Genomic DNA, 14,906 nt, shown 5'->3' with positions numbered 1-14,906 from the left:
AAGATTTTGTCAAAATTTTATTTCTGTAGAAGGTTAGGTTAGGTTAAAGTGACAGCCCGATTAAGATTCAGGCTCACTTAGACTATTCAGTCCATTGTCATACCACAATGTGATACCAACATTTTGTCAACATTTTATTTCGATAGATAATTTTCTCAAAATTTTATTTCTGTAGATAATTTTCTCAAAATTTTATTTCTATAGAAAATTTTCTCAATATTTTATTTCTATAGAAAATTTTGTCAAAATTGCATTTCTATCGAACATGTTGTCAAAATTGTATTTCTATAGAAAATTTTCTCAAAATTTTTGTTCCATAGAACATTTTCTCAAAATTTTATTTCTATAGAAAATTTTGTCAAAATTTTATTTCTATAGGAAATTTCGTCAAAATTTTATTTCTATAGAAAATTTTCTAATTTTCAATGGCTCTATTAACCATGTTCCTTAATCTATATCTGTCCATAAAAGCTCGAAAAATAATTGTATAATTAGATAAAAATTTTATATTTATAGAAAGTTTTCTCAAAATTTTATTTCCTCTTTACTTATCTTAGCAGAGACCTCTAGCGCATCAGTTTGGACATGACAAAACTGCCTCTAAATACTAAACGCTCTTCCAAAATATCACCAATGCAGCACTAATTCAACTAAGGACGCCGGTTAACTGATAAGAACTATATTTGACAAAGGGCAACGACGCAAACAACTCACTAGAGAATAAAAAAAAGAATATCACTTCAGTCATACTGGGGACATCGTGAAGAGCTGAACGTTTTCAAGTCGGTATCGGGAGAACACACCAATTATAATCGAAAAGACTAAAAAAAATCAAATAGTAAAAAAACATCTGCTTTATCTCACCCAATCAAGTGAGTACACAGATACAGTGGAGCTGTTTTTTGATTGTGTCTCAATTAGTGCAACAATACAAATAACAATTGCATTTGCCTACAAGGGAAATTTATAAAAAAAAATTAATGATAACTCCTAATTTATTTGAATTCAAAATGTAATATAATAACATGTATATACGGCCGTAAGTTCGGCCAGGCCGAATCTTATGTACCCTCCACCATGAATTGCGTAGAAACCTTTACGAAAGACTGTCATCCACAATCGAAGTACTTGGGTTGTGGTATTTTAAAACTGGTTGTTAATGACCATATACTAGCACAATGTACCAAATTGTCACTCGGATGAAATTTGCTCCTCCAAGAGGCTCCAAAACCAAATCTCGAGATCGGTTTATATGGGGCTATATATGATTATGGACTGATATGGACCACTTTTGGCATGGTTGTTAAATATCATATACGATCACCACGTACCAAATTTCAAGCAGATCGGATGAATTTTGCTTCTCCAAAAGGCACCGGAGGTCAAATCTGGGGATCGGTTTATATGGGAGCTATATATAATTATGGGCTGATAGGAACCAATTCCTGCATGGTTGTTGGATACCATATACTAACATCACGTACTAAATTTCAACCGAATGGGAAGAATTTTGCTCTTCCAAGGGGCTCTGGAGGTCAAATCTGGGGATCATCGGATTATATGGGGCCTATATATGATTATGGACCGATTTAGACCAATTTTTGCATGGGAGTTTGAGGCCATATATTAACACCACGTACCAAATTTCAACTGAATCAGATGAATTTTGGGTCAAATCTGGTGATCGGTTTATATGGGGGCTATATATAATTATGGACCGATGTGAACCAATTTTTGTATGGTTGTTAAAGACCATATACTAACACCATGTACCAAATTTCAGCCGGATCAGACGAAATTTGCTTCTCTTAGAGGCCTCGCAAGCCAAATCTGGGGATCGGTTTATATGGGGGCTATATATAATTATGGACCGATGTGGACCAATTTTTGCATGGTTGTTAGAGACCATATACTAACACCATGTACCAAATTTCAGCCGGATGGGATGAAATTTGCTCCTCCAAGAGGCCTCGCAAGCCAAATTTGGGGGTCCGTTTATATGGGGGCTATACGTAAAAGTGGACCGATATGGCCCATTTGCAATACCATCCGACCTACATCAATAACAACTACTTTCGCCAAGTTTCAAGTCGATAGCTTTTTCGTTCGGAAGTTAGCGTGATTTCATCAGACGGACGGACATGCTCAGATCGACTCAGACCCAGAATATATATACTTTATGGGGTCTTAGATCAATATTTCGATGTGTTACAAACGGAATATACCCCCCATCCTATGGTGGAGGGTATAAAAAGTAGAAAATTCAAAACTCATTAAATGGGTTGCTTTTTCAAAATATTTTTATTTTATAGAAACTGCGTTTGTGAATCCAAATCAATACCAAAATGAAGGTCAAATCGTGCAAATGGTTACCGATTCTTTAGAGATAAACCTATGATGAAAGCATTTTTTTGTGTTAGCCTGGAACTCGGCTTGAACCCATGAATGGTTCTTAAATTAAATCGAACATCACGTACCGAATTTCAACCGCATCGGATTAAATTTACCCCTTCCAGCGGTTCCGGAAATCAAATCTAGGGATCGGTTTATATGAGGAATATATATAATTATGAAACTATTTGTTAGAGGACATATACTTAGATCACGTACCCAATTTTAGCCGGATCAGATGAAATTTGTTCTTCTAAGAGGCTCCGGAGGCCAAATCCCGGGAGCGTTTTATATGGGGGCTATATATAATTAAGAACCGATATGGATCAATTTTTGCCCGATTGTTAGAGTTCGTACCTAATTTTAGCCGGATTTCAGCTGGGAGCCGATTATATAGGAGCTATATATAAATTTATAAGACCATTTGCAATACCAACCGACTTAAATTAACCCTAGGATAGACTATTTGGTCTAGCCAGACCAAGTTTGACTTTGAGCGCTTAGTGATCGAAAGCTTATCGCCTATCCTAGGGTTAAGACAACTACTTGTACAAAGTTTCAAGTCGATATCTTGTTTCTTTCGGAATTTAGCGAACGGATGGACGGACATCACTAGATCGACTCAAAATTTCACCCAAAATATAAACCCAGCAAAAATTTTGAAGTTGTCCGTCCGTCGGTTGAAATCACGCTAATCTCCGAACGAAAGAAGCTATCGATTTGAAACTTGGGACAAGTAGTTGTTATTGATGTAGGTCGCATGGTATTGCAAATGGGCCATATCGGTCCATTTTTACGTATAGCCCCCGTATAAACAGACCTCCAGATTTGGCTTGCGGAGCCTCTAAGAGTAGCATATTTTATCCGAAATTTCGTACATGGTATTATCGGTCCATAATTATATATAGCCCCCATATAAACCGATCCCCAGATTTGACCTCCGGAGCCTTTTGCAGGAGTAAAATTCACCCGTGCCGGTTGAAATTTGGAACATGGTGTTGGTATATGTTCTTTAACAACCATGCAAAAATTGGTCCATATCGGTCCATAATTATATATAGCCCCCATATAAACCGATCCCCAGATTTGGCTTGCGGAGCCTCTAAGAGAAATGAAATTTGGTACGTGGTGTTAGTATATGGTCTCTAACAACCACGCAAGAATTGATCCATATCGGTCCATAATTATATATAGCCCCTATATAAATCGATCCCCAGATTTGTCCTCCGGAGCCTCTTGGAGGAGCTAAATTCAACCGATCCGGCTGAAATTTGGAACGTGCTGTTAGTATAGGGCCACCGTGGTGCAATGGTTAGCATGCCCGCCTTGCATACACAAGGTCGTGGGTTCGATTCCTGCTTCGACCGAACACCAAAAAGTTTTTCAGCGGTGGATTATCCCACCTCAGTAATGCTGGTGACATTTCTGAGGGTTTCAAAACTTCTCTAAGTGGTTTCACTGCAATGTGGAACGCCGTTCGGAATCGGCTATAAAAAGGAGGTCCCTTGTCATTGAGCTTAACATGGAATCGGGCAGCACTCAGTGATAAGAGAGAAGTTCACCAATGTGGTATCACAATGGACTGAATAGTCTAAGTGAGCCTGATACATCGGGCTGCCACCTAACCTAACCTAACCTAACCTAGTATAGGGCCGCTAATAACCATGTCAAAATTGACCCATATCGGTCTATAGTTATACATAGCCGATCCCCAATCACACAAAAATTGGTCCATAACGGTTCATAATCATGGTTGCCACTCGAGCCAAAAATAATCTACCAAAATTTTATTTCTATAGAAAATTTTGTCAAAATTTTATTTCTATAGAAAATTTTATTAAGATTTTATTCCTATAGAAAATTTTGTCAAATTTTATTTCTATAGAAAATTTTGGCAAAATTTTATTTCTATAGAAAATGTTGTCAACATTTTATTTCTATAGAGAATGTTGTCAAAATTTTAATTCTATTGAAAATTTTGTCCAAATTTGACTTCTATAGAAAATGTTGTCAAAATTTTATTTTGTCAAATTTTTATTTCTATAGAAACTTTTGTCAAACTTAATTATATACGTATTTAATCGGCCTTTTTTAGTTTTAAGATACCTTGTCATTGGCAAGTGTTGCCGCAACCCAAGTAATTCGATTGTGGATGACAGTCTTCAGTAGAAGTTTCTACGCAATCCATGGTGGAGGGTACATAAGCTTCGGCCTGGCCGAACTTACGGCCGTATATACTTGTTTTGTTTCAAATCGGTTAAACACAGAGTAAGAATTAATAAAATAATACAAAGAATTTAAATTTTGTCGAAAATTTTGCTAAATCAATTCTAGAAAAAATACAATTTAAAAAAAATATTTGAGCTTAATCGTCTCAGACAAGCGTTTGAATGCATTAAAAATCATAAAAAATTATAAAATTATTTATTTGGCAAAATATCACAAAATGTTTGAATTCACATCCAAAACACTGCATTCGGATCACACATTAAGTGATGCAAATTCAGTGCAACGGTTGGTCCAATGATGGACATCCGTCCTATGACAAGCCCATGTTAAATTCATCGCTTCTGCGCCAATTTTGCACCACTTCCGTTGGTAGAATTCTGCCAAAAATGGTAGATTTTTTACTGTTTGCTGGATTGCACTATGGGCGGAAATTTGAAAATTTGCGGCAAAAATTATCTAGTATCGCCAAACATGGTATATCGATATATCTTATCAAAATCAAATGTTACCAACAAAAAGGGAGTCAATCCCCCTTATTCCAGGTGCGTTACTATAGAAGGGTCGAAATTGTAATTCCACTTGGAATACTATAGAATATACTCTTAGATGGAGTTTAATTTATATTTGCTTATTTTCCTTATTAAGAAAGCGCCTTATCCCCAGAACTTGATGTAAATAGTATAAACCAGTTGCCATTTTATTAAATTAATTTTATTACTTAAAATTAAACAAATATTAACCATCAAAATCACATTTTTCGGTATCTAACTCTAATTCCGTCCCTCTGTGTTTGTTGTTCGCAGGATTCCGGCCGCAATTATTAACCGATTTTGATAAAATTTGGTACAACACGTTTTCTTGGTCAAAGGACAAACATGGTTGAATTTCGAAAAAAAAATTGAAAAAAAAAATGAATCAAAGTTACATATAGCCCCCATATATATGTATCGCCCGATTTCGACAAATTAGACCATACTGCGCTTATTTACTTCCCGATTGTCTTCAAATTTAACACAAAGTAATTTTTTATAGTACCCTTAAAGTGTGCAAAATTTCATTAAATTCGGTTCAGATTTAGATATAGCTACCATATATATGTATCGCCCGATTTTCCCAAATTTGAGTATAAAACCCTTACATTTATTTTAGTATGGGCAAGTTTGGGCAGACAAACTTTACAGCACGTAAAAGTATACTTCCTCACGAACAATAATAAGCAAACATTTTTATTAACAATCGTTAACATTTCTAGTTCTTCTCCTCGCAAATATACGTATGTGTTACAATTTTCACATATAAACCGCACTTTTGAATCCATAAATTCAAGTTCAAAAACAAAAATATTTTGTAAAGTCTTTACAACATTTTGAACTACTAAACCTCCTCTTAGAATCTACATTTAAAAGTTTTCTTTATTCACTTTTATTGCGAAAAAAAAAAAATTAAGCACGAAATTTTTCAATTTTTGTTCGCCTTGATTAAACGCAACTGGCATAAATGTTGGTAAACATTGGCAGCCTTTTTCTCCTGAACAGGGTTGCCAATTTTTAAATTAACTTTCGATTTTTACTTTCCAAGATGTTCTATAGTAATTTCAATTGGAATATCCAATAATTTTTCATTTTGAAAATTTGACTTTTTGCCGCTGTTTTGCGATTTCCGCCCATAGTGGATTGGTAGAATTCTTGATATTTTTCAAAATATTCTTCTCCAAGTAAGAGCTACTTCAATTTTCTATACAAATAAAATTTTGACAAAATTTTTTATAGAAATAAATTTTTGACAAAATTTTTTATAGAAATAAAATTTTGAGAAAATTTTCTATAGAAATAAAATTTTGAGAAATTTTTCTATAGAAATAAATTTTTGACAAAATTTTTTATAGAAATAAAATTTTGAGAAAATTTTCTATAGAAATAAAATTTTGACAAAATTTTCTATAGAAATAAAAATTTGTAAAAAAGTATTGTATAGAAATAAAATTTTGAGAAAATTTTCTGTAGAATTAAAATTTTGACAAAACTTTCTATAGAAATAAAATTTTGACAAAATTTTCTATAGAAATAAAAATTTGAAAAAAAATTTTATAGAAATAAATTTTTGGCAAAATTTTCTATAGAAATAACATTTTGACAAAATTTTCTATAGAAATCAAATTTGGACAAAATTTTTTATAGAAATAAATTTTTGACAAAATTTTCTATAGAAATAAAATTTTGACAAAATTTTCTATAGAAATAAAATTTTGACAAAATTTTCTATAGAAATAAAATTTTGACAAAATTTTCTGTAGAAATAAAATTTTGACAAAATTTTCTGTAGAAATAAAATTTTGAGAAAATTTTCTATAGAAATAAAATTTTGACAAAATTTCTACAGAAATAAAATTTTTACAAAACTTTCTATAGAAATAAAATTTTGACAAAATTTTCTATAGAAATAAAATTTTGACAAAATTTTCTATAGAAATAAAATTTTAATTTTATTTTTTTCAAAAAAAAAAAAATTACAAAATTTTCTATAGAAATAAAATTTTACAATTTTGGGATTATTTGTTTGGCTTGAGGTCATGGACTAATGAAAAATGCTGGTGTTAATGTTTTTCATTACTTTTTATTGAAATATTACTGTTCTCGGATATTTCGATACACCATCGGTGATCATCTTCAGCGAGATATTATATTTTACAAAGTAACAGACTTTCTCCTTACAATGCCCATGTCTAACTCATGCTCATGCTGTAAGGAGAAAGTCTATTACTTTGTAAAATATAATATCTCGCTGAAGATGATCACCGATGGTGTATCGAAATATCCGAGAACAGTAATATTTCAATAAAAAGTAATGAAAAACATTAACACCAGCATTTTTCATTAGTCCATGACCTCAAGCCAAACAAATAATCCCAAAATTGTAAAATTCCAAAGGTCAACCAACAAAACTAAATATAAATAGAAATAAAATTTTGACAAAATTTTCTATAGAAATAAAATTTTGACAAAATTTTTTATAGAAATAAATTTTTGACAACATTTTCTATAGAAATGAATTTTTGACAAAATTTTCTATAGAAATAAAATTTTAAGAAAAATTTCTATATAAATAAAATTGTAACAAAATTTTCTATAGAAATAATATTTTGACAAAATGTTCTATAGAAATAAAATTTCGACAAAATTTTCTATAGAATAAAAATTTTGACAAATTTCTGAAAATTTTCTATAGAAATAAAATTTTTAGAAAATTTTCTGCAGAAATAAAATTTTGACAAAACTTTCTATAGAAATAAAATTTTGACAAAATCTATAGAAATAAAATTTTGAGAAAATTTTCTATAGAAATAAAAATTTGAGTAAATTTTCTAAAGAAATAAAATGTTGACAAAATTTTCTATAGAAAGAAAATTTGGACAAAATTTTCTATAGAAATAAAATTTGGACAAAATTTTCTATAGAAATAAAATGTTGAGAAAATTTTCTATAGAAATAAAATTTTGAGAAAATTTTCTATAGAAATAAAATTTTGACAAAACTTTCTATAGAAATAAAATTTTCTTTAGAAATAAAATTTGGACAACATTTTCTATAGAAATAAAATGTTGAGAAAATTTTCTATAGAAATAAAATTTTGAGAAAATTTTCTATAGAAATAAAATTTTGACAAAACTTTCTATAGAAATAAAATTTTGGCAAAACTTTTTATAGAAATAAAATTTTGACAAAACTTTGTATAGAAATAAAATTTTGACAAAATTTTCTATAGAAATAAAAATTTGAAAAATTTGAAGAAAAAATTTGTATAGAAATAAAATTTTGACAAAATTTACTATAGAAATAATATTTTACGTAAGGCGATTTTTCCTTAAATTAAATAAAACACATTATTGATTTAAAGAAATAATATTTTAAATCTTTATAATACATTTATTTTAAAGAAGCCGCATCTTTAACTTGGAATCAATACCAACATTTGTTAAGGGAAGGTCAAAATCTATACATAAACATGGTTTCCAGTTCAAGAATGAGTAAATCACAATGTTGGTGCATAAAATGATAAAGGGTACGAAGCTTTCTCGGACATGTGATAATGCCACTTTTTTATTTAATCAATTGCTATCTTACAATCACAAATCTTTAGCGTAATACCACAATGTAAATATTTCAGCTAGAGATTACGTTTGAAAATAGTAGGACTAGTTAATTTTATGGCTTTTGTTCCTAGGGAATTGTTTCGAATTGAATTGGAATCAATTTGTTGCCGATGATAACAAATCTCTACACTGACAACATACTAGCCACTCGAATATTATCACTGGACAACACACCCAATTGGAAATCTAGAGATAACAAAATTATTTTGTTTTTTTTACAGATTAATATGAGGCGAGATAAATTTCAGAAATTCAGATAACCTAAAATTAAATACGATACGTTATATCAATGACTGATGATTTTTACTTGAGAGACGTATTTTAAAACGGGACATGATAGCGATTTGGGATGATTGCCAAAAGGCATATATTGACATAACGTACCAAATCTTAAACGGATCGGATGAAATTTGCCCCTCCAGAAGACAAATGTCACGTACCAAATTTCAATTGGAATAGAGGGAATTGGCTCTTCCAAGAGGGTCCGGTTTATCACAAGAGGGAATTGGCTCTTCCAAGAGGGTCCGGTTTATCACAATGGACTGAATAGTCTAAGTGACTCATTTGCAATACCATCCGACATACATCAATGGAAACTACTACTACAACACACGGACGGACGGACAAAACTTGAACATAACGCTACCGCAAAGTGGTTCCAAATCGTTTGTTTTGGAAATAAGTCTGCAACTTTTGAACGGATAAAGATATCAACATAATTTGTGTCAAAGCTGAGGAGTTTTTCTCTAAGCACCAAAAATTTGAACTAACTATGGGAGTTATTCCCACACACACGTGAGTGTGTTTTACAAGATCTATGCAGGAAAGAAAAAATCATCGAAATCGGTTCATAATTGAGGATTTGACAGTTAAAACAAAATTCCATACACCCGAGGTGACCAAATTTCAACTCCCACAGGTCAATGAAAAAATTATGTTGATATATTTATCCGTTCAAAAGTTGCAGAAATATTTCCAAATAAAAACGATTTGGAACCACTGTGCGCCCATGGCACAGCGTGCACTGAAAACAAGCTTGCCTTATTACAAAGATTTTGCCTTTACACTAATGATTTTGATATTGATTCCGAGCCAAAAAAGCGGAGATTTGAAATACCTTTAAGACACAATTCTCTTTTAATTTTGAGTTTTGCGGAATTAATATTAGAAAACAAATTTAAATGTATTCGTTTGTAACACATGGCAATATTTAAAAAAAAAAATTATTATGTAAAAAATCGTGTTTTAAAATTTTTACCTAATTTTTGTTTATTAAAATAAATATCTTTTTATTCGAAGGGAAATTTTTTATTATTTTATTTTAGAAATTTATTTCAGTATTTCTGTAGAAAAATTTTGTGAACATTTTATTTCTATAGAAGATTTTGTCAAAATTTTATTTCCATAGAAAATTTTGTGAAAATTTTATTTCTATAGAAAATTTTGTCAAAATTTTATTTCTATAGAAAATATTGTCAAATTTTATTTCTATGGAACATTTTGTAATTTTTTTTCTATAGAAAATTTTCTCAAAATCTTACTCCTATCGAAAATTTTCTCAAATTTTTTTTCTATAGAGAATTTTGTCAAAATTTTATTTCTATCGAAAAATTTGTGAAAACTTTATTTCTATAGAATATTTTGTCAAAATTTTATTTCTATAGAAAATATTGTCAAATTTTATTTCTATGGAACATTTTGTCATTTTTTTTTTTGCTATAGAAATTTTTCTCAAAATTTTATTTCTATAGAAAAATTTGTCAACATTTTATTTCTATAGAAAATATTGTCAAATTGTATTTCTATAGAAAATTTTTCCAAAATTTTATTTCTATTGAAAATTTTTGCAAAATTTTATTTCTATAGAAAATTTTGTCAAAATTTTATTTCTATAGAAAATTTTGTCAAAATTTTATTTCTATAGAAAATTTTGTCAAAATTTTATTTCTATAGAAAATTTTGTCAAAATTTTATTTCTATTGAAAATTTTTGCAAAATTTTATTTCTATAGAAAATTTTGTCAAAATTTTATTTCTATAGAAAATTTTGTCAAAATTTTATTTCTATAGAAAATTTTGTCAAAATTTTATTTCTATAGAAAATTTTGTCAAAATTTTATTTCCATAGAAAATTTTGTGAAAATTTTATTTCTATAGAACATTTTGTCAAAATTTTTTTTCTATAGAAAATTTTCTCAAAATCTTACTCCTATCGAAAATTTTCTCAAATTTTTTTCTATAGAGAATTTTGTCAAAATTTTATTTCTATAGAAAATATTGTCAAATTGCATTTCTATAGAAAATTTTGTCAAAATTTTATTTCTATTGAAAATGTTTGCAAAATTTTATTTCTATAGAAAATTTTGTCAAAATTTTATTTCTATAGAAAATTTTGTCAAAATTTTATTTCTATAGAAAATTTTGTCAAAATTTTATTTCTATAGAAAATTTTGTCAAAATTTTATTTCTATAGAAAATCTTGTCAAAATTTTATTTCCATAGAAAATTTTGTGAAAATTTTATTTCTATAGAACATTTTGTCAAAATTTTTTTTCTATCGAAAATTTTCTCAAATTTTTTTCTATAGAGAATTTTGTCAAAATTTTATTTCTATCGAAAAATAGAATATTTTGTCAAAATTTTATTTCTATAGAAAATATTGTCAAATTTTATTTCTATGGAACATTTTGTCAATATTTTTTCTATAGAGAATTTTGTCAAAATTTTATTTCTATAGAAAATTTTCTCAAAATTTTATTTGTATAGAATATTTTGTGAAAATTTTATTTCTATAGAATATTTTGTCATAATTTTATTTCTATAGAAAATTTTCTCAAAATTTTATTTCTATAGAAAAATTTGTCAACATTTTATTTCTATAGAAAATATTGTCAAATTGTATTTCTATAGAAAATTTTCTCAAAATTTTACTCCTATAGAAAATCTTCTCAATTTTTTTTTTTTGAGAGAATATTTTGTCAAAATTTTATTTCTATAGAAAATTTTCTCAAAATTTTATTTCTATAGAAAAATTTGTGAAAATTTTATTTCTATAGAAAATTTTCTCAAAATTTGATTTCTATAGAAAATTTTCTCAAAATTGTATTTCTATAGAAATTTTTTTCAAAATGTTATTTCTATAGAAAAATTTGTCAACATTTTATTTCTATAGAAAATATTGTCAAATTTTATTTCTATGGAAAATTTTTGGAAAATGTTATTTCTATAGAAAATTTTCTCAACATTTTTTTCTATAGAAAATTTTCTCAAAATTTTTTTCTATAGAAAATTTTCTCAAAATGTTACTTCTATAGAAAATTTTCTCAAAATTTTTTTCTATAGAGAATTTTGTCAAAATTCTATTTCTATAGAAAATTTTCTCAAAATTGTATTTCTATAGAAAATTTTGTCAAAATTTTATTTCTATAAAAAATTTTTTCAAAATGTTATTTCTATAGAAAAATTTGTCAACATTTTATTTCTATAGAAAATATTGTCAAATTTTATTTCTATAGAAAATATTGTCAAATTTTATTTCTATGGCAAATTTTTGCAAAATTTTATTTCTATAGAAAATTTTCTCAAAATTTTATTTCTATAGAAAATTTTCTCAAAATCTTTTTCTATAGAAAATTTTCTCAAAATTTTACTTCTATAGAGAATTTTATCAAATTTTTTTCTATAGAGAATTTTTCACAATTTTATTTCTATAGAAAAATTTGTGAAAAATTTATTTCTGTAGAAAATTTTCTCAAAATATAATTTCTATAGAAAAATTTGTTAACATATTATTTCTATAGAAAATATTGTCAAATTTTATTTCTTTAGAAAATGTTTGCAAAATTTTATTTCTTTAGAAAATTTTGTCAAAATTTTATTTCTTTAGAAAATTTTGTCAAAATTTTATTTCTACAGAAAATTTTTGCAATTTTTCCATAGGAAAATAAAGTTTTAAAAAATTTGTAAAATACCTTTTATTTTTAAATTATAATATCTCTTTTTCTCTCTTTCAGAATGTCACAAGTCTTTCGCGCCGTCCATCTTCTTAAAAATGTTCCCTTGCATCAGGCCCCAAGAGTGGCCTCACTTCACCTTAGCTCTTCTTTACGGGCCGCAAGCTATTTGATCGATTCCCCACAATACTCATTTTTAAAAGACATCGGTTTGGAACGTGAAAATCCTGGTGTATTTACTGGCTCCTGGAAGGGATCAGGTGAAGTTGTTACTTCAATTGATCCTGGTACAGGTAAAGCTATTGCTACTGTCCGCACTGGTACCGTTCAAGAAATGGATGAATCAATTAAGGCCGGTGTTGAGGCGTACAAAGAATGGAGTAAAGTTCCAGCACCTGTGAGAGGAGAAATTGTCCGTCAAATCGGAGATGAATTGCGTAAATATAAGGAACCTTTGGGTAAATTGGTTAGTTTGGAAGTTGGCAAAATTTACAGTGAGGGTCAGGGTGAAGTTCAAGAATTCATCGACATATGTGATTATGGTGTGGGATTGTCTCGCATCTATGCGGGTCAAATGATAAACTCTGAAAGAGCTGAACACACAATTTTGGAAGCCTGGCGTCCATTGGGTTTGGTGGGTGTGATTTCTGCCTATAATTTCCCAAATGCGGTATTTGGATGGAATGCTGCCATTGCTTTGGTATGTTAGCAATTTCAATTATGACTTTCTTTCCCATTAACGTCTCCTTCTCCCTCTTCACAGACTGTAGGCAATAGTGTTCTATGGAAGGGAGCTCCTACCACAGCCCTAGTATCAGTGGCCACCACCAAGATTGTTGAAAATGTTCTGAAGCGCAACAATCTGCCTCCAATTACCACCTTGTGTCAAGGTGGTGCAGATGTGGGCCAGAAATTGGTTTCAGACAAACGTGTTAAGCTGGTGTCATTCACGGGCAGCTGTCAGACTGGTCGCAATGTTGGTGTGGAGGTACAAAAACGTTTCGGCAAGGTCATACTTGAGTTGGGAGGAAATAACGCTCTACTTATCAATGAAGATGCCAATCTTAAAATGGCTTTAGATGCTGCTCTATTTGGTTGCATTGGCACCACCGGTCAGCGATGCACCACCACACGTCGTATTATAGTCCATGAGAAATTGTATGACACTTTCGTCAAGGAGTTGACCGGCAAATATAAACAAGTTTTGTCTCGCATTGGTCATCAATTGGATGCCAATACGCTTGTGGGTCCCGTGCATTCCAAACAAAATATTGAGGGATACCAAAACACCATTGCCGAAGCTGTCAAACTTGGTGGAAAGGTAGCATTTGGTGGTAAAGTTATTCCCCGTGATGGTTTCTTCGTGGAGCCCACTGTCATCACTGGTTTGGCCCATGATTCACCGGTGGTACATCGTGAAACTTTTGCCCCTATTGTTTATGTGCTTAAGGCCCGCAACATTGATGAGGCCATTGAATGGAACAATGAAGTCGATCAAGGTCTATCATCGGCCATTTTCACCGAAAACATGTCTAAGGCCTTCAAATGGATCGGAGCCCAGGGCTCAGATTGTGGTATTGTCAATATCAATACCACCACAAATGGTGCTGAAATTGGTGGTGCCTTTGGTGGTGAAAAACACACTGGTGGAGGTCGTGAATCTGGATCCGATGCTTGGAAACAATATTGTAAACGTGCTACCATAACCGTCAATCATTCGGGAGAATTGGCCTGTGCCCAAGGTGTTGTCTTCAATGTAGAGTAATATGCAGGTTATTAGTTTCTCCCCTAAAGTTTTGAGTACATTTAAGTTTTCCCCTTTCCTCTCCCAGAGTTGTGAGCTTACAAAAAAATGTCCCTATGTATTTTTTTTAAATAAATAATAAATTATGTGATTTGTAAATATAATTGAAACGAACATTTCATATAGAAGATGTTTTGACATAAATTTTAGGACAAGCGAAGTTATCCAATATCGTTTTCTACAGAAAAAAAATTTTGACAAAATTTTCAATAGAAATAAAATTTTGACAAAATTTTCTATAGAAATAAAATTTTGACAAAATTTTCTATAGAAATAAAATTTTGACAAAATTTTCTATAGACCCGTGTAAAAATTGGGGGATCTGATTTGATATGGTTAGATCTGAGCCAAGATATGGTCAGATCTGAGCAGATCCGAAA

At 29.9% G+C, this 14,906-nt stretch overlaps 1 protein-coding gene across 1 annotated transcript; it reads left to right on the top strand.

Moving 5' to 3' along the window:
- Positions 1–714: 714 nt before the first annotated feature.
- Positions 715–14,630, top strand: Aldh7A1 (aldehyde dehydrogenase 7 family member A1). The gene is made up of 3 exons (XM_075303411.1): positions 715–872; positions 12,783–13,422; positions 13,486–14,630. The coding sequence occupies exons 2-3, from the start codon at positions 12,784–12,786 to the stop codon at positions 14,485–14,487; spliced, it is 1,641 nt and encodes a 546-aa protein (XP_075159526.1). The 5' UTR covers positions 715–872; position 12,783; the 3' UTR covers positions 14,488–14,630.
- Positions 14,631–14,906: the final 276 nt, after the last annotated feature.

The sequence above is a fragment of the Haematobia irritans genome, chromosome 4 (assembly GCF_050003625.1).
Source record: "Haematobia irritans isolate KBUSLIRL chromosome 4, ASM5000362v1, whole genome shotgun sequence".
Taxonomy (NCBI): Eukaryota; Metazoa; Arthropoda; class Insecta; order Diptera; family Muscidae; genus Haematobia; species Haematobia irritans.
This window is presented reverse-complemented; position numbering and strand designations above follow the sequence as displayed.

Bases quoted from the DNA above. Each gene is read 5' to 3' on its own strand.
- Aldh7A1 (XM_075303411.1), top strand. From the start codon at position 12,784: ATGTCACAAGTCTTTCGCGCCGTCCATCTTCTTAAAAATGTTCCCTTG. The intron at 13,423-13,485 runs GTATGTTAGCAA...CCCTCTTCACAG, and splicing joins GGAATGCTGCCATTGCTTTG to ACTGTAGGCAATAGTGTTCT.